Genomic DNA, 23333 nt, shown 5'->3' with positions numbered 1-23333 from the left:
ATAAGCGGTCACTAAGGCAGACTACCACTTCGCGGTCACGTGCCACCTCCGCCGGGCGCGTTAGTAAGCTGCTCGATAAGCTATAAGAGGATTGATAGTGCGCTGGCCCTAGTGCCCTAGCTGCTGCTTCGGCAAAAGACCTAATAGTCTGTCTTGCTAGGGGTTCTACCGCTGCTTTAACAGCCTGGATCTCTTGCTTCAGGTCTCTGCGCAGGGCTTCGAGCTCCTGCTGCCAGTCGGTCAGGGGCGTCGACAGGAGGTCCTTCGTCAGGTCTTCCACCTGGCGGAGGAAGTTGACGACCTTTGGGGCTGGTCTAGTTGCATTCTGACCCCTTCCAAGCTCTTTCAGAAGGTCGTGTGCAGCGTGGTTGGCGTTCAATACGCGCTCTCTGTTCGATAGCAGATTTTTCAATGGGCCTCCGGAAGCCCCTAGCGGGACCGGCCCCACGCCCTTTGACGCGCGCAACATCGCAATATCGGTCGAGGAAGCTCGAGACCGGTGTCAAAATGTAGCGCAGGGAGTTAGATTGAATTTGCCGTTTACGAGAAGTTGCCAACTGGCGTGGTTCCTGAGATATTTCAAAAGTTCAATTCGGCGCTGAAGTTGTTGTTTTTGATCATATCACTAACTTAAGTGATTTAGGCATTGAGCTTAATAGAGAGATAGATGAATATATTTTTTTATTTTCTAATAAAGTTTTCTTTTATAGTTATTCTATCGAACGACTCAATTTTTACGGTCGTATATTGACAGCGCCCACGGCACTGCTGGCACAGGAAGCGAAGAGAGAAGAGGGAGACTGAGCCAAATTGGTCTATCTAGACCAGGAAGACGAAGACCACTAGGAAAAGGAAGAAGAAGCAGAAGGGAACAGAACAGAGTCTATAAGGCTCTGAAGCACAAAGGAAAAGAACAACGTAAGATACTATACGCTATGTTATTAGATTTTTTTGATCAATTAGGTAATACTTCTTTATGTTGGGTTTTGGTGTGAAATGGACCCTGTTACCAGACCACGGGTGTACCAGGACGCAGCAGCTTCCTACATACTACCCGTCTAAATACTGATCCTGTTCTAGCCCGACTCCGGCTAGACCAACATGAGAAGCCTTAAAAGGGAGAGAATCTTCTTAAACATGCGAAGTTTGATAATCTTCCCATATGGAAAACATCATCCATGTCTCAAAAAATGAAATTTATACTGTCTGTGCTTTGCATTGTCGTCATGCTGTTCACCTTGCGCCCCATGGCACTGGGCTCTGTCATGAAACCCTTACATTGTCGAACGTCAGGGTTATATCAAAGGTTTTCCAACCTACCATTCAATACTGTGCTACGCTCCTTTTCCGATTGCCACGGGTCCGAACTATCTGGTCCCAGTTTTGGCCACTTCGTGAAGTAGATTGAGTATGTGTACACGCCTAGTAATAGTGATGACTACCCTGAACTACAACATCAACGCAATTTAAGCGCGGATGATATGCATCTTCTTAGACGGGCGGTACGAAATGCGGGCTTTCAGGGTGACAAGGAAGTGAAGATCATCAAATGCTTATGCAAACCAAATTAGATCATGATTTGGGCTACAATATTGCTGATAGTTGTAGGGTCTGGTAAGAGGTTTTCTTGGGCATTGCCATCGGGAGATTTTCTGTACAGAAATCTGACCTCTAGCATCTAGGAGATTTGGCATTACACCCACCCACATCACACAAGCTATTGCCGCCATTATCGTGTCCATGTCACCAAATCTTGAGAGGATGGCAATGACACAGCCTTTCCATCACTACATTGATTTTGAGGAAGAGGAAGAATGGGCCAAAGATATTCCGCTCGTTCAAGTTTTCCGATATGCCAATTCCCGCCCAGAGGGAACTCGCTTCCTTCAGAAACTGCGCCGTCTATTTGATCAATCGAGGAGATCGTTTTTTCATTGATGGGCGGTTCTATATGCAACCATATTTGATTGCTTGCCTCGAGCTCTTCAACAAACTCCCATCCATCGAGTCATTTGGTATCGATATGCTTGAGTCAGACGAGGACAACGGGAAGCAGACATGCGAGCACGCAATCAAACATCAGCAAAATCAGAATCAACAACTCCGCTCCGGGCTCGAGCTGTCTCTTATGCGTGATAGTATCATGCAAAACCATAACCGAACTACAATACACCACTGGAGGAAGGGCAAGTCTTGATAGGGGATTTTCCATGTTCAATCCAAAAGCCTTCCTCAAAGGGCTATCAGCACCCAAAAAAAACGACAAATTCTCGATATCGATACTGAAGAATTCACTTCGACATACCCTGGTGGAGCGACGTCTCAATACTCCTTTTCCATCGACTGGAATGAATATGGAGGCCCTGGTGAATTTGATTTTGACTTATACGAACCCGATAAACTCGATGAAGAGACCCCGAGCTCAGGATGCACCGATACTTCACATCGACTTGCAACTACGATGCGTCACTGAAAGAATTTGTGGCATTGAAACAACTGAGTATCGGAATTGGACTGTTGATTTACTTCGCCCAAGGCGTCGAGATCGATGATGCAAAAAGAGAAAGTGTCAGGTTAATCCACTGGCTGTCAGATAGCCTGGAATATTTGTCTATTCGAGGCTACGACAAGGGAGGAAATGAAGCACACGATAAGGAAGTGGCTGCGTCAATGGCCCGATTTGCCTCGGGTTCTATGAGGTTGACGGAGATCAAAGGGGTTAATGAGATTATTTGCGAATAGTTGCCATGTTGAAAACCCGGATGAAAATGTCCATTTATTATGGTCTTTGGAGGAGGTAGGATATTCTGACTACTAATAATATATATATAGTCGATGTTAACTTGAATACAAACAGTACCTCTCTGGGACACAGCAAAAAGCGCACTCTAGAGAGAGAACATTCGACCAGTTGGTGAGATAACGAAGAGTACGTTAAGACAAGCTATCTTCGAATCTAGGTACACTTGGGCTAATTGACTTGAGCATTAAGTTTTATCCCTCCAGGGCGCGTATGTTTCCCGGGCCTAGACACTGACCACGCCCCATCAAAAAAAATTTAGGCTTAACCTCAACCTTTAGAACAAGGGATTTCCACGTGACTACCCTAGAATATTATGTTGTATTTGAATAGATCAAGCTATAATATGAAAAGACCCAAAAGACGCGATCAAAAAATTTCAACATTCAACCAACTTAGGGGTAACTCGATTTCCCCTTCCCCCAACCCCGGGACGGGCCTAAGCTGTAGGACACCAGTCATAGTTGCCATCCGCATTATTGCCCCACCACGTCGGGAACGGATATGAAGTTCCACCAGCGCCGAAAACAGCAAAAGAGAGAATGAAGAGAACTGTCAGACTGGCCCCATCGAAAGCACCCGTCACCAAGTATGAATAATCCTTGAAGATGCGAGGACGGTAGTTGCGCAAGTAGTACTGAACATAGAATCCAGCGAGGATCCAACTGAAGATCACACAAGTCTGACTCTGGTTGTACGGGATATAGCCAGCATACTGAATGAACTGAGGCAAGTTGAGCTCAGAAAGATCGAAGCGCCCGATCTTAGGGATAAACTAAAATGCTTGTTAGCTTTCCAGAGTACATAGCAAATTACATGTGTTCTTACCTGGTAAAAGATCCGGTGAACTATGACAGCCGCCGCTCCAATGACGAGACCGAGAGGAACCACCCAGTACTGTGCGCCGTACTTGTAGAGATATGAAGATAGGGCCCATGAAGTTGCGTTGGTGTTGTATGCCTGCATCGTGGCACCGCTCCAAGAAGAGGTTCCATTGCTGTCAGCGAGGACTTCTCGGTTACCAGCCACAATAGAAATCATGACGACGTAGTTGATGAATCCACCGAGGATAGTGCCCCACATTTGTGTTAATAGCATAACACGGGGAGGAATCTTGACTATTTAGATACAAAGTCAGTAAATTGCCTAGATTCAAGAAAAGATCCAGAAGGGCGATCGTATACTAACGGTATTCGCCCATTTTCAGGTCGTTAGAGAGGTTCACTGTGTTACTAATAACATTGTGCGACCATGCAGCAAAGTACATGTTTCCTATCGGGCGGCCTGGAATAACGAAGCCTGCGATCATCTTCGATAGGTTGTTGGTCGCAATACCGTTGCCATACCGCGAGTAGAGAATAGTGCTCTGTTGTAAACATCATCCATCAGTTTCAAGTTCTACATCCTAAAGAGTTATTCATTGGGTGATAATGAACTCACAAATGGTGCGATAATGATCCCCACCATCAAGGCCACGACATAGGCCCAAGCCGGAAGAGTGATTTTCTCTTTCAGGACGACGATAAGACCGAGAATGAAACTGACGAAAAGGATCACAGCATACCACCACCACGGTGCCTCCTTGTAGTGCTTAGCCATATGCTCATGGTGCAGATCGTCATATCGACCTTCTTTAGCGCTTTTGTATGCCCTTCGGATGTCTTTCCCCCAAAAGAGAACGCAATGGGCGATGAGTGCACCGATCTAGGAAAGAAATTAATTCAATGTATCTCTAAGAGGATGTATCTCTAAGAGACAGGCATCATCACTTACAGCGGCATTAGCCATAAACATGGCGTAGGCAAATGTTCCAGCAAGTTTTGGCGTGCCGTATTTGGCAAGAAGATCTTTGTCAAGTATACCGCCAGGAAAAACTTTTGTGGTAGGGTATTTCTTACCCTCTGCTGTAAGCAGTTTCGTCGACATAAAAGGAAGTGATTTCGAATTCCAGCCGTTGCCGTAGTAGATAGCAATCATAATAATAAAGCAGGCACCGAATCCTACAGCCTGATGGGTCTGTAATTTCAGAGGGAGCGACGTTTGGAAGGAGGTGATCTAAATCTGTTAGCATTTCTATTCATTCGGAGCGCGCAGACATACGTATTGCCAGTCGAAGCTGAGAGAGAAAAGGCCCAATCCCTCGTTATTGGTCGCTCCGCCAAATAGGTTAGTGAGAACTTTACCAGTGTTACCGCTCGCTTTTTGCGCTGCTAAGCACTAGACGACAATATGTCAACGTTTGGATTTAGATCCACCGATCACATTTCAGGACGTCACATACCGGGATCGAGACCGAGTTTAGCCAAGGAAAGATGTAGGCTGGAATGATCTCATAAAGCGCCATACCCGTGAAGGCATACCAGAAGTATCGGAGTGGCTTCGATTTCTTCACCTCTTGCCAGTGAAGTGCCTGGAGACTTTTCACGGTGGGCAAGGTACTCCAGTAGACAGCTTCAGTGTGCCAAACAGCGATTGGCCGCATTAATCCCGCAAGACCGTAGCCAAACATACCAATAGAGATGGTGCTCAAGATGACTGTGGCTGGTCTCAACGGCAAACTGTAGAAGAGATCTTGAGCGGCGAATACTTTAACAGCGTCCGCAGCATTAGAGGCGGATGTGGCTGTAATAGAACAGATCGCATGCTCTTTTAGAGTCCAGGGTCCATGATTGATAAATTTCAGTGCAGTGATCCACCAGGGAAGCTTTCCCTGGCCACCTCGTGCTCTCCACCGTGTCTCGAACCGGTCACCACGCGGCAAGACCTTAGCCCATGCGTTACCAAGAAAGTAGGCGATCAGGACAATGAATGTGCCCTGAATGGTAATCGCAGTCGGCTTGAACTATATCAATCATATAGGCATTAGAATTGCCATTGAAAGCACGAGTATGACAAATGATTAGCTTCTTACCATATATATCTGGTACATCACTGCTTGGAAACACGACAAGCCAGAGGCCAAGAAGATGCTGCGGAAGGTCAAAGCCTTGTCAAAGTCATCGCGCATCGGCAGCAGATGAGCCGCTGCATCTGCACCGGTGACAATCACGATATTTGCGCTCTCACGATCAGCCTCGACTCCATAATTGTCGGTCGTGAGTTTTGTCTCGTGCTTCCCCGGGGTGACGGAAACAGTCCCCTTCTCATCGAGAACCTCTTGGGAGGAACCGGAGATACCATCTTTCTCCAAATGGGTTTCAGGGACGATAGGTGACATGGTGTCTGGGATTCGCCTTTCAAGCTTCAAGAAGTCTGCCCAGGCGCTGGCCCATACAAGGTGAAGGCTAAGGCAGACTTACACATATCGCCGTCCTATTTAAAAGGGATCCTCTGGAGTCCATGCGGCCAGATGACTTGTGATGCCATCCGATACCTGGATGAGCTAATTTCTGCAAAGACAGTGGCTGACGCCCGTTCTTTGATAACACGCCCGCACGAAGCTCGGTAGCAACCTTGAAAGATAAGAGGAGGTAAAGCTCAAGAGAATCGGCATCGTCTAATTATTTTCAGAGTTATCTAGAGTCTTGACTGGACTAAACACTCACGATCTGACATTTCGATCGCTCAATGAAGACCCTCACGAGAATTCCCTTTCATTTTCAAGTTGGTTCTCATAAGTGTTCGAAAATATCAAGGTAGGCATTAAATTTAGGTACTATCATAGGGAATTGCGACGCCACTGCTCGGCGCTTGGCAATGATGATTAACGTAATCTGTTTACACCGTTGTACACTGTAAAACAATCTAGAATATTTTAGTTCATGCAGCACGCAATAGAGTCCCATACACATCCCATCTTATGCGGCCGACCCGTCGGTGTTCCAAAGGTCTTCCCCAAAATTGGCGCTTGGTCCTGCGCTTGATGCACAAACTAGGGCCGAGATGTGGTATTGTAGCCGAGCATAAGGAAGGTTTATGGAGCCGCTAACCTTATACGGTAGTTGTCATTTCCCCGTTATCCGCCATTCCCAAGGTTTTCACACCAAGACCTATGCCACAACTTTTAGTTCTCTTATCACGCAAGCCGAACTAAGCTCACCAGTGGCGCCACGCTAGTGTTGTCGCAGTGTTACCTTCCTTTTACGGACGGAAACAGCGAATTCTAGGAACTTGGGGGGGGGTTTGCTACGGAAGACGAATACCTACTAATCAACGACTACTCCGTAGCTCGGCGTAATTTGAAAATGCTTCTGGGGTACCAAAAACAGGATTCACCAGGCCTCCTTAGTTTTCTATACAACTTTTTCAAGCATTTCGACAAGACAATTGCTAGGGAGGGACATACTGTACTTCGTTAAGGCATTAATATTCTGTTTCGAGTACTCCGTATAAGCCTAGGACCATGCCGACGGGAGAAGAATGCCTCCTGGGATACTTTCGCAATAACAGAAAGTGTTCCAAAGCAGTTGAAAATCTTGTGTGGCCTTATTTCTATCTAAATTGTATCCATTTATCGTACCCGTCAGGTGATTGAGAAGTACAAGGCCCCCGCAAGGCCCCGTCCACGCAAGAGCAATTTGTCCCGCAATGTGAATGAAGTAAGAGCTCCATTTTATACGCCAGAATTTTGCCCGGAATTAAAATCTCTGCTCGACTCCACACGATACGGGTTCCCAATTTTACAAATGATAGATTTCCGGACGCTCCTACCCAGACTCCTGCCCAGAGTTGTCCAAGAGCTGACGGATTATACTCCGACGGGACTGTCTCAAGCAGATCCGTTATTGTTCAGGGAATTGAACATCAATGGGAGAACTTCGCGCAATTAATGGCCTATGATGCCGAATCCTGCATTCGTGGACGTCTGCGCCAAGCAATTGAGATTAAGAATGTAGTCTGTGTCCTATTCTCTTCCGCGAACTTTTCTAAGAAATTCGGGGCAAGTCACGTGTGATGGCTTCGGCCCTCTGAAGTTTCATCCCTCTCAACTGGTTGCTGATTGAGCTTGATAAGACAGTTACATCCACTACTTTGCGCAAATGACTTGGTACAGGGTACTCTGTGAATGTGCCGGTGTATCTTTCCAACTAAGGTGAGTTTTGCGCCTCGGGATAGTTCTGGAAGTCCGATGGCAGACATGCTTTTTGATTACAATATATTATCATTACCTAACTAGCTGCTATACATAATGTAATTCACAGGCGAACTGGCCACAAAAGCGAGCCGGCCACCCCGAAACGCTATACTTAATGCTATATTTTAACCACTAAGTCTTCCTTCCCCCGATTAAAATTGCAGGTCCTCCGTTTTTCTAGGCAGAGTAATAGAATGTCTACGGAGTACAGATTAACCCTTTCAGAGTATTCATTTAACACTTTACCTTAAAATACCGCGTAATTATTACATTTTTGTGACATCAAGATATACACAGTGACTACGCAAATGTTTCAACAACACCCAAGGACCTACTTTCCTACCGCCTACGCTAGTATATACCGCTTTCCTAATACGCGCAGCAGGAAATAAACATCGCCACAACCCAAAATAACCTAAACCCGACCCAACCCAGGCCTATTGTGAGTTTGGGTTTGGGTCCGAACCTTTAACCCAAAGTTGGGTTTTGGCGATATCTACTCTAATTTGATTATAGAGTAAGTATATCTTCATAAATGTAGATATGTCTGTTGATACTTAAGGTTATCTTCCCACACTATACTAGTAGTTTGAAATGTTCTCTAGATCACATATGTTTAGCACATCATCTTGAATGAACGTGGCTGTAAAAATATGAAGGTAGAATTTATCGCACTTAGTATGGTCTTTTGGGGTGGCTAGGACGGCCTACCTAGTGTTCAGATCGGCCAGAAATTACGTTAGTGCATTTCAGAGTGACAGGACAATACCATTACTATATAGGGCATCCACTGTGTATGTACAAATCAAGCCCGCGTAACATTGCGCCACCTGGCTGAAACCCCTAAATATGTGGGGTTTAGCGCCTTAGTGCGTAAGCACGCACAGATCACGTAATCATCCACCCTCGGCTAGTTATCTCCCGAGCCTTCATTACTCAAACTTATCTGGGCTGAAAGTTGATAACCTACGAATAAATAAGCTGCTCCCCTAAAAACATATTTTGAAAGCTCCATGAGCTGGAAGATTAAGTTCACTTTCAATACAGGTTCCTCTAAAGAATGTCAGTCACGTATTACTGGCTCAATCACAAAAGTCGTCCCTAATCCCTAGGGTCACGTCTAGACCTGGGCAGAACCCATGGGCCGGCCCAAATGGGTCAACCCATTTAGGCCCATGGGCCGAAAAATCGATTTCCTGCCCATTCGTGGGCCGGCCCATTTGGCCCATTTGACCCATTTTAGGGCAAAAATCAGTGTGCATATGGCTTTCATAGCTTATGCAATTTACGCGAACTATTGGCTGTAATGCTACCGTAACAAGATTAAGTATACTTCAGTTGAAAGGGGGTGTTTTAATATTACTACAGAAATAAACTATATCTTATATCTATCTAACAACCTTGAACGCTTTCGAACTCTTCCTGAAACGCGCTGTGTGTTTTGCTCAGGCAAATCAGGCTCTCCTTTATGCGTAGGCTCCTCCTCAGGCTCGTCCGTAAGCTCTTCCACAGGCTCAATACTCCTTCGCCTCTTCGAATTATATTACGAAGGGCCCTCCTTATTGTTACTAATCTCTATAATATCCTCTTGCGTACGCTTATCTATCTCTTCTTGTTAGAGCTCTCTCTCAGACTCACTTGCGTACTCTCGAACGAAAGCAAGCTGCTCCTCTTCTAGATTAAACCGAATACTATATATAAGAAGTATTAGATCCTGGATAGTACTCGATTGTAGTGAGCCACGACGATAGTGGCAGATATCGCGCGCAGAGTTAAAGAGACGCTCTACGCCTGCGCCTGTGGCTAGGACAGAAAGGGTATCTCGAGCGAGAGCTGCGAGTACTAGAAATCTGTGCTTATGATCTCTCTAGTATTCGCGCGGCGGTACTAATACTGTGCCTGCTTAATGAATTAAGATTAGAAAGAGAATTTAGTTTAAGAATATATAATACGAGAACTACTTACTACTCTTGAGATACTAAGTAAGCTTAGAGACTAGTGCAGTAGGCCGACTATTACGAGCGAGTAGTAGATCAATCTTACTCGTAGGCTTCGCGCTTTGTATACCTCTAGCCCGGGAGAGAGAGCTATAAACACTATCTTCGTAATGTTTTACTCGGTCTTTGAGACTTTATTTGTATTAAGCAGCAAAGTCTTTTTTATTATCCTGCTAATCTAGGGTTTAAAAGAATTTAAGCTTATACTGCGGCGCTAAAATAGTCCTAGTTGAATATATATCACTAAGACCCTTAAGGTCAGTTATCGTGTAGTAGTCTCTAAGCTTACTTTCAGCTGATCTTAGAGCCTTAAGCATTTATTGTTTCTATCCGATCTTCTTCCGTTGTAACTAGCGAATACGGTTCTCTAGATAATCAAAAAGACGATTATATATACTGAAAACAGTATAAATCGTTATATCTTTAGTCTTTGAGAGGGCAGTAGTGAATTTGTAAAAAGGCTGAGTGATACAGATTAGGTAATTAATCTGCTGTTACTTATCCGATGTAACCCGAAGATAAGTATAATAAAATTCAGAGCAGAACGTATCAAAGATAGGTTGTAGCTTCTTAGCCCGGCGGAGTATAAAGAATATCGAATTCCAGCGTGTCTGTACGTCCTGAATTAGGAAGAAAGGTGTATTTAACTAGAGGTTTTGGAAGGATTCGCGGCGCTGAGGGCTTGTATTGATAAAGATAGCGAGGTTTCGGATCTTAGTAAGAGATTGTGTAATTAGTATTTATTCGATAGGTAGAAAGAATAGTAATAAGATTAAACCTTTTTTAATGTGTTTGCTATACTATACTCCCTTGCTGTTTAGCGAGCTATTTTCGTATACTCTTCAGACCAGACTGTGTCGATATTCTTATTCACTAGGTTAGCTTTTAGTTGACTAAGGAGCTGCTTTAGGCTTAACTAGATTATATAGGCGAGGTATAGTACTCGGATAAGCTAAGTATCAGAGCCTAGGCCCTGAGATTGGAGAGAGTCTTACAGAGATAAGATAAGAGTCGAATTATTAGACGTATTGTCGGTTGTAACGGCTAATACTCGCCCTTTAATCTTATACTTTTCGAGCAGATTTAGTACTACTGTGCTTAAATAAGCCCTAGTATAAACACTAGTAAGAGGCTTAAAGCCTAGCAAAACCTCCCGATATTCCTAATCAGCGTCAATAAAATAACCAGACACTGCTATAAAGGCCTGTTAGAAGAGGGAAGTCTAACAATCTAAGCTTATTAAGAGCTTTGCCTTTGGCGGGAGCTTCCGAAGTATCTCTTTCTGCTGATCTTGTGCTTTTGTTTGAATTCGACGTTGTAAGGTTCTTCGAGAGGGAAGGCTTATAGCGGTTAGCGCTTTCTGGGCTAGTTGTAGAAGCTTGAGAAATTCAGGATATTCGACAGTCGTAAAGGGAAGCTGTAGGGTAGTAATTGTAGAGATTAGTTAGTGTTCCTAACGAGTCTCACTAAATGGTTCTGGTGCGGTTTTTGCCTAATAAGCAGGAAAGTTAGCTTCTATTTAAGAACTATTGATCTAGGGACTCGCCTGCTTCTGTAGTAGGTGCCGGATGCTTAAGTGGCCCTTTGTTTTGTATATTACCTGTTCTAGGTGTCTTCGTAGGGCAGTCGTTCCTTGTTTCCCTGCTGTCCCTGCTTTGGTATAGACTATAGAGTTCGGATGATTCAAAATAGCTCCGTAGTGCTTGTATATCACCTTAGGTTGCCTAGTAACAAAATAGGTAACCTATTCGAAGTTAGCCTATATACCTGCCCGCTGGCCCTTTCGATCCTAGAAAGTAGATTGATGCTCAGAGTGCCCGCTCTGTGTCTGAATCCACTAATCGACGAATTGTTCTTTATTTATATCTTCGTATATAACGTAGGTTTGCGCTGGATCTGTAGAGCGCTTGAGAGATAGGGGAACAGAAAGAGGCGGAGGAAGGGGAGTTATTTGGCTTATAGAGTGCTCGGGCGCGATACTTTCGGAAAAAAGATAGGACGAATCATCAAGCTCGCCACTGTCCGAAAGGGGTACTGAGTAGATATCTGATAGTTAAGATATAATAAGAGTTAGTAAGAGAGCTTAATAATCCTAAATGAAAGAGAGATCATAGTTCACTATAAGAGAGGAGAGAGTAAACCCTATATTTCAGTTAAACTACAGTCTTCAGATAGCCTAAGTACTTACGATAATGCAGTATACTAGATATAGTCTATATAGACAGCCCGAGATAACGCGTCTGATATCTTTCGCGATAATTAGCTAATTAATCTCCTAGCCCTATATTTAACGATCTCTTATTAGTTAGTCTAATAGGCCGGCCTATAGGCCGGCCCACTAGCCTTCGAAATTCGAGTAAAGGCGTCCCCCCGGTTTTTATCGAATCTACAACTTTTTTCTCACTCTTCTGCGTGTACCTTAAAATGAATTTAACCTACTCCCTGCGCCAGGATTATGAAATAAAAGGCTTTTATAAATAAATTAGACTATTCTCCGCTATATAACACTGAAAACCCTACACAAAAAAAATGATATAAATAATATCCATCCAGATGTCAAAAAACTAACACTTAGAGCAGAAGGATACACTCAATCATCAACACAGAGTTATATATTTCTAAGTTAGACGGGAGTAAGTAAGTCGTAATCTATTCTGTAATTTGCCATAGCTAAGGGCGAAGAATTGAGACAGCTATAAATTACGCTAGTAACTTTAGATATTTTGCATATTAATTATGCATATCTGGGGGCTAAATGGGCCAAATGGGCCAAATCGTGGGCCGACTGACCCATTTATGGGCCGACCCAAATGGGTCGGCCCACGAGGTTTTTGTCCATGGGCCGGCCCATGCCCAGGCCTAGTCACGTCAAATCTTGAAGCCTGCCTATAAGCATCTACAATCCGAGGAGCTGACAGGAGTTCTTGGTTGTGTGCTCTTTTGGTGGATTATCCCTTTTCTCAAAGAGGGATACCACGGCTTTTTAACACAATATGATTTGCCGAAAATTGATCCAGCACTGTCAACAATACTAAGAAAACGGTCAATTCGGGCCTGGAATCAGAGATGTAGTAAATTTATGGTCTTTCAGGCTACCAAAACATGAGGCTGTAAAATTCACTAATGTTATTCTTAGCACGGCCAGAGACCAGCTTCACCTTGACTCGTGTAATACTCAGTTGTTTCTGGGGAGAGTTCTTATCGCCTATTCTACCCCGCCTTTTCTTGATGGTCTTCCGCTATGCACAGCCTATTCTTATCAGTGTCGCTATTCGGTTCGTGCGGGAAAGGAGTTCCCAGGATGAAGGCATTTATTCAGGATATTGGCTTGTTGTACTTACCGCTCTGATATATTGCGACCTTGCGGTAATTTCCCCCTGAATTCTTGCTAGACTACCATCTTTAACGGGGCCCTCGTATAGGCTTCCACGTTATCATACCGACATAACCTTAACCGGTTGCAAATGATGACACGAGGGGCTATAATTAGCCTAATCCACGATCAATCACTCAGAATTGGAACCTTATATAGTCACAACGGTGAAGCTTTAACACTTATGAGTGCGGATGTTGACAAAATTGAGGCCTTCAGAGATATGATTTATGAGACTTGGGCACAAACTTTGGAAGTATCAATTGGGACGATCCTCCTAGCAAGGCAAATCGGGTAGTTCGCCCCTTTGCCCTTGTTAATTGTTTTTGGTACTCCATAAAAAACTTCGATGAACTTGATGAAAGCTAAATCTCAGCAGGATGTTCCCGAATGAGCGCATACGTTGCAAAACATCTACAAAGAAGACAAGAAGATTGGAGTGCCGCAACTCAAGAGCGCCTTGCTATGATAACTTCTATACTTGGAGGGATCGAAAGTATGAAGATTCTAGGTATTGAGAAGGCTACAAGCTCCCTCGTCTCGAATCTAAGAGCTCGAGAAATCCTCATGTCAATAAGATTACGATGGATTATGGTGGCATACAATGCCAGCGGTAAGTTACTTGCTCATTGTTCCTTGCTGTTATGTACTCGGGTTTCATGATCGTAGATCGATATATGCGTGCGTTGAAGCTGACAGTTCGAAATTAGTAGCAAACGCGTTGGGAATATTCTTTCCTGATTTATATGGCATGACGCCGTTTTCCTTTGTATTTACTGTTTCATGTGAGTGGGCTGGCGTTCGGATCACTCTTGCTTCCGCCGGAGGAAGCGCCTGCGTAGCCATTACGCCAGTAGTTAGGCTGCAACAGGTTAAGAGAGTGTTGATTGATTGGTTGATTGATTGATTGATCGCGTTGGGAATATTTTCACCTGTTTTGACGTTGGTGCTGTTCGCAATTTCTCAAAATGGGCAGGGTGTATTCAACGCTGATGTTTTCTTCACCACCATTGCTCTTCTAACTCTTGTCACTCATCCAGCAAACATGGTCATGACTATTATACCTCGGGCAGTTGCCTCTCTGGCAAATTTCGAAAGAATAGAAGCCTATCTAACCCAACAATCGTTACAGGATCAACGTGTAACGAAAATGCCACCCGCCAAAGGAGGGAAATATAATCTCCATCCTGGCCAGCGGCTCGCGATAGTGCTAGAAAACGTCAAGATCCTACTACGCTCCAGGTCGCGTCCTGTTCTCCAAAATGTGAATTTTCACATAAACGAAGGGTCTGTTGGCAGTGGAAAGTCAACCCCGGCGATGGCAATTCTCGGTGAAAGAATCCCCTGCGAGGGAACAGTTGCCGTTGCGGACAGGAACATCGCGTTTTGCAGCTCTTCAGTGTGGCTCCCGAATGCCTCAGTCCGAGATGTTATTTGTGGTGGATCTACACCAGTAGATATGGAATGTTATCGGACTGTCATCAAAGCCTGCAGCCTGAACCTAGATTTAGAGTCCATGGTTCTCGGAGATATGACATTGGTTGGAAGCGGTGGCATCAATGTATCTGGGGGACAGAAATCTCGCATTGTAATGTTATCTACCCATACACTACTTGCAATAGTGCTGACAGAACTACCAAGGCCCTTGCTCGTGCTTTACTCTCGGTGCCATATCATGGTCTTGGATGATCCATTCAGCGCTGTTGACGGGGCGGTCGAGAGCAACATTATCGACGCCTTGCTCTGTCCAGAAGGACTTTTGCGCAAGCTACGTCCCACAGTTTTTCTTGTCGCAAATGGAGGTACGTGCCTTATGATTCTATATTTTCTAAATTAACCTTTGTGACAAAATTAGTTCAGTATTATTCCTTCGCAGATCAGGTGGTTTTGCTAATCGACACACGAGTACACATCCTGAGTCCTCAGGATGATCGCCTTCAGGCACATTGTCAAATGACCAAGTTATACGTTTCACAAAACACAGAAGATATTGAGAGATCCGGGCCAGGAGTTAAATCACAGTTAGACGAGACACGAATCACTGATGCTACTGCGGGCGTATCAAGGAGGATCGGCGACTTGGCAGTGTATGGTAAGTTGGATCGATATGTTCGAATGGAATTGACGAGTCTAATGTACAGTCAAGCCCACTACTTTGAATCGGTCGGAATGATTAACATCGTGCTTATGGCGAGCTGCACTGCAATTTATGCATTTTGTGTCACCCTTTCGCCGTATATCCTCAAGTGGTGGATTGAAGCCACCCCGGAAACCTCATGGTTATATATCTTGACTTATCTTTTCGTGTCGATAATTGCTTGGACGGCAACAAATGGGACTATGTGGTTCGCCTTCTTTTTTTCGATGAATTTAACTCGGGTGTGCACTAACCATTATTCCAAGGTCAACGCATATTGTCATCGCTTTACGATCTGGCTCTACCCTTCATGCTAAGCTTCTTAAAAAGGTCATGAAGTTCGTGAGAATGCGAGATTAATTATGGAATCTGGAATACTCATTCAAGCAGTACTCCGCTTTCGTACTTTTCAGCCTCCGAAGTTGGTATCATATTGAACAGGTCTGGCAAATCCCTTCCATGTCATAAGACCAATGCTAAATTTCGCTTACCTCAGATTTGCCCAGGATATTCAGCTTGTCGACAAGCAATTTCCTCCTGCGTTCGCAAATCTCAGCGTTCGTACGTCCCACATGACGCAAGCTAGCAAATTGCTCATTTTAACCATCGTGTATCAGAAATTTTCAAATTAATCATGCAGGGAGTTATTCTCTTTGTTTTTGAGCGAATTATGGCAATAACTTTGGAGTTTTGCACTGTTCTCGTCTACTTCATTCAACGAGTATATCTAAGAAGCTCTAGGCAGCTGCGTTTCATTGACCTAGATTCAAAGTCACAACTTTATGCAAGTTTCATAGATACAGTGAGAATCGTGAGCCAAACCCGATTTCAAGCAAAAGAGCTAATTTCAGTTCAGATCGATGGGATTGCTACGATTGGGCATTCGGATGGCAAGCTACATTCAAAATCAACAACATCGAAAAATTGGACATTTCGCAGAGTCCAGTGTATCTTCTCATGTGTTTACAAAGATGGCTCAATGTGGTGTTGGACCTTTCAATCGCAGTAATTGCTGTGCTTTTAATTGCATGGACAGTGATGTCTTGAGACACAGCTACATGGACTGATATAGGCATTGCGTTAAACATGATCATTGCTACGAACACGACGTTAGTTCGCTTGGTTGAAAGTAGGACTACCCTTCCGAAGATAGAAGGCCGGACTACTTGCAGCCGTCACTCTGTTGGCCAGAAAAGGGATCCATGAAAGTCAAACATATATCAGCAGGCTACAGGTCAGTATCATTATAAAGCAACATCATTAAAGAATGATATTGATGTGTTCTTTTTGTAGCCCAAAAGGCCCGGTGCTACGGGATGTGAACTTGGATGTCCAAGCTAGCCAAAGCATCATTATATGTGGTCGAACTGGAAGGTATCTGATCTTCTTGCGACAATTCCCCTGTCGATAAAGCCATCTAATGCTGCCAGATTAATTTGCAGTGGCAAAAGTACTCTCTTTCTTACGCTGCTGCGGTTACTCAATGCCAAAGCTGGCTCGATAGAGGTTGATGGCGTGGATATATGTCATTTGCCGGTACATGTTGTACGGCGAAGATGCTTTATTGCAGTACCTCAGGATCCATTCATACTGCCCGGGGCGAGCGTTCGGTTCAATATCGATCCATACGATGAACATGAAGATGAAATAATCCTGAAAGTTCTCGGAAAGACCAGGCTTTGGTCAGATCCATCTACATCCCAGCTCCAAAATACTTCCCCTGGCAATCCGGAGAATCTGCTACTTTACGGCACACCGCATTCTGGCTTTCTCAATCAACCCCTAAGTACCTTTTTGCCGGGCTCCACGGGCCAGATACTGATGTTTTCCTTCGCACAGGCACTGCTTCGAGCACAGCCACCAACTCGCAACCATGGACCCGCAATTCATGAACGAAAACCAATAGTAATTCTTGACGGAGCAGGCTCTTCCCTGGACCTGGAAATAGAGGCCAAAATTCAAGAGATGACGAAAGAGTACTTTACAGACCAAGGGCATACGGTTATTTCCATTGCACATAGAGTGAACAATGTGCAGGAAAACCCACGACCTGAAAGGGAGTCTATACTCTGGATGAGAGATGGCCAACTCGATGAGCCCCAGACCTACAGCAAAGGAATCATGCATACTGGCGGCGGTATTGGTGATATTTCTTCACTAATAAGTAGATTTAGCAAAACTATTTGACATATTTCAACTGGTTTCGTGGGTGAGAACGGTTTCGGGACTTACTTACAAGGTCGGCACAAAGACCAAATAGCATGGTAAAACTGCTGCAGTGTTTGGATATCTCTGATACATAGCATAGCTACGTACACCATGCTATTCCTTTCAATGCTGTCATTATTACAACAACATCCATCAATAATGTCCGACCCCTAATACACGTGAACCTAACACCTTATGATGCCCACGTTAAGTCCCGATATAATTCTACCACGATTATCGCAGTCAGGATCACTAATTGCTTCCAGAATTGCCCCGGAACAGTGGAGAGTATAATTCAAGCTAAGCCTCGATATGACTCTAGTATCATTATCTAGGAAGCGATGCAATCGACGCCTAAGAAATGTATAATATCCTAAGTGATTTTATGTAGTTGTATATAGCCGCTAGCCGTTATGTTAGATATCTCCTCTTTGGAGAAAATCTGATGCTTATCCTTACTATTATAGTAATATAGCCACGACTAGTGAAGTCGAGTATTACTAGTCACCTAAGCGTGAAATTCCTTTGGTGTTTCAGAATCAGTGAATTGCTTTAGTATCTAGTTATTAGAAATAAGGTCAAAATTGTAGCCTAATACTTTAGCTTCGGATACTGTAGTACTATAATGTATATTAGAGGTATTATAAGAGCTTATCCTCTTTCTGGGGCGGTATATACGACTAATATACTATCCAATGATCTAAAATACGGTGAGTGAAAGCAGAATATAGGTTATAATTACTAGAGCTAGAGGCTTCCACCACGTTTTAAACATTCCCGGTCTTCTTACTATAGACTCCTTCCCCTTTTTATGTTCACATTCCGAATCTTCTGACCCGAACTCCCCTTCTAATCTCTGGTACTATCGAATTAGGAACATAAGACCAAGAAATAGGGATAAGTAATACGGCGAGGTCGTTTTGTCCAGGCGTAGAGGTATTCCCGTTATTGGACCCTATGGGTGAGAGAGGATAGTAAGGTCTATCTATATAATCAGATAATCCTGTCCTATAGACGCGCTGACTACTATGATGTCTAAGGAAAGCATAGGATCCGGGCTAAGAGTGAATGGGATGGCTGAGTTCTACTATAACTGCACTATTCGGAAGCGGTGTAATGAAGGCGTAATTGCCGAAAAGGTTCCAACACAATTTTCCTGCCCTAAGTATGCGGTCGTACATCCAAAGGGAGGCTGTGAAAATGATAACGCTCAATGTCAAGCTAGAAAAATGGGACCGTGAATGCCGATCATAACGAGGATAAGTATAGAGTATATAATATGAATCAAGTAAAATACTAGATTAGTCAACAGCTGATATAGACTGAAGTATCCGCTCAGGTAGGCATTTATACTCACCTTCATACTGTCTGCGCATAATCCATGGACCTGTGGAGAGACCAATAATAACTATTGAAAGACTACCGATTGCACCAGCATAACTCTTTCTTTCGTGCATGTCGTCTAACAACCCGGTCATAGACCACTTGGTCAATCATAGAATGCCGGGAGAAAGACTGGTAATAATACAAGTGTAGCCAGCTGTCATTTATAGGGGAAGCAACTTGTTGTAGGATTGCGCTGCTAGTGGAGCGAGTTGGGCATTCTTGAGGGATAGGAATACTAGGAAAGATACCTTTGCGACTAATATCCTAGACGTTAATTGTTATAATTTGGTGAAAGAGACCAATTTATGCCTAGGAGGTATATGCTCACCAACCAAGTCGTTTTGCCAACTAAATTTCCATCAGTATACGATCTTAAAATGACGTAGTTAGGCAGCTCAACATATTCGGTAGTTAGCTTAACGTCCGTCACAAGTATTACCAAGTTGATGATCCAGTAGGTTATGTATAGAAGGAGTCTGTTGAGCAGAAGCCCAAAAATCTTACGCGACAGACAGCGTCGCAGAGAACTATAACTAGTAAGCTGTGGCGATTTGACATTTAGGCTATACTTGCCGTACTTCAAGATTCCTGCGAGATGTTTACTGAAGATGCTAGGCTTTTCTCTAGCATAGCGGATGTATATAATACTGAGCCAATGGCGAGCCATGAACAGCACAACGATTCCTCCTACGGCAATGGCAAAGTACCTATTGCTCCGTTCATTGTGCGTTTGAAAGAGCCCATCCGATTCGCTCATTTTAATACAAGAGAGCTTTTGATATAGATATCGGTGCAAGGAATAGCGATGAACAAGTAGTGTTGGCAGCCGGACGAATTCCTGGTGATTAGTTCCTTTTATGTTTAGATACCTACGTAACCTTTTCCTAAATATGTCCATGGCAATCACACTGGACTACCCGACGATGATATTGTTCTTGTCGGCTCTTGTCGCGCTCTTGTTTCGCCGAGGGAGGAATCCAATATTCAGTCGGCCTGACGAGTAGGAATCCGGGTAAACACCCGACAGTGCGAGTTATTCAGTTCTAGTAACATGCAGGGAATTTCCCATTATGCTGCCAAAAGTAAATCTGAAACTTCACCACATACAGCTAGGATAGACGGAGATACACCGGGCCTTCTCATCGCCAGGTCGTCTGGATCCTGGACTCCTCTCCCGGCCAAACAGGGTAGATAAGCCCTAACCTAGTTCAAGTAATCATTGTTCCCTGCAAAGCCCTGCGTCCTGTCGATCCTATCCACATTTACCCCAAATGTTGGCTATCCTCCACATCTTCGGCCAGATACCGGGCCGGTCTATTTGTCCGCCCCCTGTTCCGGACCATGTCGAGTTGTCATTCTTAGGCGTGGGCTTACTGAGTTTGCTGAAGGAGCCTTGTAGTTGACTTCAACAACTCTCTTCGATCTTCTCAATCTTGACTTTCCTAAGGTATTTTTTTTTGCTTCCTTGAATACCTTTTCACAGACCATAAAATGTTGTCCACCACAGCATCATTATCGCTGCCCTATCTGTCACCACCAATGGCAATAGCTACCTGGATAAACCGATGAGCCGCACGGGTTGAGCGCGACAGTAGGTTTTCTTTGAAATATAAACTCTTCCGCATTTCCAACGAGTTTAGGTCTCTAACATGAGCCGACCCCTAACCAGGCTGGAGCTGATACGTGTCCCGAGTGCACTATCCTAGAGCCGGTCGATTCGTGTCAGACTCTAGATTCCGCGCCGGTCAGCCGATCTGGCCCGCTTAGCTACAACACTCACGTTAGTTAGTGTTGATTATAACTAGCTAGGAGCGAATTGGGGGTTGGGGGGGTTCCACTCTCGCTACATATATGGTCGATGTGCAGTGGTGCAGTGACGCTAACAGTGACCACGGAGGCATGTTCTCGTACCGCATTTGCCAGGACCAGGATATCATAGATAAGTTCTTGGACTCGAGTTATCTTCCCACGGATGACAAATAAGCAGGCAGGCGAGGACCACTTCCCGGCCGGCCTGCTGCTCTGCAAAGATGTCGACGACCGGACTTCCGACCATAGTCCCGCCTGCACCGAAGGCCAGCCCTGCTACCGGAAGGACTGGTTCACGTGCAAGGCCTTAGATGGCTCAAAGTGCAAAGGTCTCGATAACGCCGCGCTCACGTCTGTTACACGTTTGCTCCGGACGGGTACAAGGTCAGCCCTAGATCAAGCTTCCCTCAAACTTTACCTCAAACCACACTCTGTTCTCTTTCAAGTGGGATTTATTCCAGACCCGGCAGATTTACTTGACTTGCGCCGACATTGCCATCATATCCTAGGTGATCAAGTCCTCAAGGTATGTGACGTCAGCCGCAGGAACGTGCGGTTTGTGGAAGTGGAGAACGTGTATATGATGTTTAATTGGTGATTGCATGTTGCTGAGACGTTCTTACTCTTAATGTGAAGCAGTAGCAGGAAACTTGGATGATATTGAAGCTATGAGGAATCTAAGTTTGGATGAGCCCTGGGGCTCCTAAAGGCTCCACCCTAATCTACAAAGATTTACTTCTCTGTGGAGCATTAGAGCGATAGTTTACCCAGCAACAAATGGTCACACGGGATATCTTGTTCCATTCGTATGTGTATGTAAACTCGCCAATTTCGCGATTTCGGTGTCGTAAACACCGAGTATGGGCTTAATCAACGCAATAAACAGCGAGTATATCAGAATGCTTTCAATCGTCGCCACTTTTCTATTTCATCAAACAATATTATAATTTTGACTTTTTTCTGCTTCCCTCACTCGTTTGAACGACATCTAGTTGATACACTTCTATTTTTTCCAAGTACTAACATCGCCTGTCTCAGTATACGAAACTAAGAGTCACAGCTGCCTATGTATCTATCAAAAATCAAACATGCTATATTCCGTGATAAGATCACTTATAGTCAGAGTTCATTAGCACTTTCACCATTATATCTTGGCATGCTATTATTATTTTGTCGCTAGAATTTCATTCAGTTCCTCTATGAAGTCCTCTGTTATCTCGTGTCGACCTCCGTATCCCAAAACCTATGCTATGCATTGAGGCAGCACCAGACGAAGAATAGAGCAGAAGGGGACAAGTGTAGTGTAATTCTGTGATTAACGAGTTAGCGAGTAGTGTATCTCCAATGAATCAATCAACATTTGCATCAAAATTGGTTCCGCTTGGTCTTATCCTGGTCCCGTTCGCCTACTAGGTTTACCAGCCTATACTGTTCTCAGCTTGCTCCGACACTTACTTTTGAGCTATTCGAATTGTTGGTTGTTCAGAAAGCTTTTCTCCTTTCCTAGACTTAACTGCCATCCAATCAGCCCGGCTCAACTAGGTATATGTATATCTGATGTTCTGCATTCTATGAAGAAACTACTGACTTAGTTACCTGCAAGGACCACATCACCAAAGTATCACCGACCGGCCCCTATGTACTTTTGTCAGCACCAATTTGTAACATGATATATTAGCGTCTGGTAAATTCGACGGAAGCGGAGACAGTGCATTCCTTCAATCAATTATTCTAGCACCGGCACTGCCTAATAAGATGCCATTGTCGTCATTTTGCTAGAATTAGAGACACAAAGTACGTCAGGACGGGGCCTTGGGCGGTTCAGTTGACCAAGCTGACCATCAGACATTTAGGAGGTTGTGAGACGGCCGACTGAAACCTGTGTAGCATGACCTTGGACTCGTCGAGCGGGATGCCGGGTTCAAGAAAGAAGTGCCTCCTTTTATGCATAGCCAGAGGTCTGTAGTCGCCAAAAATGGAACGAATGGTCTAGGTTTAAATATTGAAATGTGTTCGGCGGATTCCCGGAGGTTTTTCCAACTAGTCACGTATCCGTGCCCCTGTAGTCACGAAGATCCCTAGGGGCTAAAGACAGACTGGAATAATAAAACCAAAGCTCTTTTCAAGATGTTTTAATTAGCTATGGATTTGTCATCTACCAAATACATATGTAAATCCTGTGAACGGTAGCTCTTACCGAAAAAGATTTACCGGTGTCTACACTTCACTTGCAAACAGTGATACTCAGATCTGCGGATTTTACCACTTTATATATTCCACTAGTCTTTCGTTGCAGGGTAATATATAGTCAATCCATAACTGCTACCCTCCAAGCTTGTGATACAACGTGCGTCTCTAGTGCAAGGCCTTGCGTAGGACGCCATTCAAAAGAGACCTCCACATACACTTCCAGTAGCAAGGTTGCTGACACTGCTTATTTGGTTTCTAACGACTCCGCAATTAGCTCATACGGTCGGAAATGCTATCGTGAATACTGTGATCCAACAGCGAATCGTTCATTGAGTGGATCAGGACAGAGGAATCGTCAC

General features: G+C 44.3%; 5 protein-coding genes across 5 annotated transcripts; 4 read left to right on the top strand and 1 right to left on the bottom strand.

Annotated features, from left to right (window-relative positions):
• Positions 1–1852: 1852 nt before the first annotated feature.
• On the top strand, positions 1853–2197 carry N7473_008599 (uncharacterized protein; the record flags this gene model as incomplete). Its single annotated transcript, XM_057154539.1, has 1 exon — positions 1853–2197. One exon carries the CDS (start codon positions 1853–1855, stop codon positions 2195–2197), a length of 345 nt encoding a protein of 114 aa, XP_057005669.1.
• A 13-nt stretch (positions 2198–2210) lies between these two features.
• On the top strand, positions 2211–2742 carry N7473_008598 (uncharacterized protein; the record flags this gene model as incomplete). The annotated part of the gene is made up of 2 exons (XM_057154538.1): positions 2211–2366; positions 2422–2742. 2 exons carry the CDS (start codon positions 2211–2213, stop codon positions 2740–2742), a joined length of 477 nt encoding a protein of 158 aa, XP_057005668.1.
• Positions 2743–3239: 497 nt separating this feature from the next.
• N7473_008597 (OPT family oligopeptide transporter) lies at positions 3240–6017 on the bottom strand (the record flags this gene model as incomplete). Its single annotated transcript, XM_057154537.1, has 8 exons — positions 3240–3575; positions 3629–3918; positions 3989–4166; positions 4241–4504; positions 4574–4855; positions 4901–5017; positions 5082–5642; positions 5712–6017. 8 exons carry the CDS (start codon positions 6015–6017, stop codon positions 3240–3242), a joined length of 2334 nt encoding a protein of 777 aa, XP_057005667.1.
• Positions 6018–14919: 8902 nt separating this feature from the next.
• Positions 14920–15417, top strand: N7473_008596 (uncharacterized protein; the record flags this gene model as incomplete). The annotated part of the gene is made up of 3 exons (XM_057154536.1): positions 14920–15046; positions 15121–15336; positions 15386–15417. The coding sequence occupies 3 exons, from the start codon at positions 14920–14922 to the stop codon at positions 15415–15417; spliced, it is 375 nt and encodes a 124-aa protein (XP_057005666.1).
• Positions 15418–20644: 5227 nt separating this feature from the next.
• N7473_008595 (chitin binding domain protein) lies at positions 20645–21382 on the top strand (the record flags this gene model as incomplete). The annotated part of the gene is made up of 3 exons (XM_057154535.1): positions 20645–20755; positions 20785–20882; positions 20920–21382. Coding segments are annotated over 3 exons (672 nt in total), but the record flags the coding sequence as incomplete, so codon positions are not given.
• Between the last annotated feature and the right edge of the window lie 1951 nt (positions 21383–23333).

This window comes from Penicillium subrubescens (genome assembly GCF_028828155.1).
Source record: "Penicillium subrubescens strain IBT 31985 chromosome Unknown utg000006l_segment0_segment0, whole genome shotgun sequence".
Classification (NCBI taxonomy): domain Eukaryota; kingdom Fungi; phylum Ascomycota; class Eurotiomycetes; order Eurotiales; family Aspergillaceae; genus Penicillium; species Penicillium subrubescens.
Note: the sequence above shows the minus strand (reverse complement) of the source record. Positions and strands in the feature narration are given on the sequence as shown.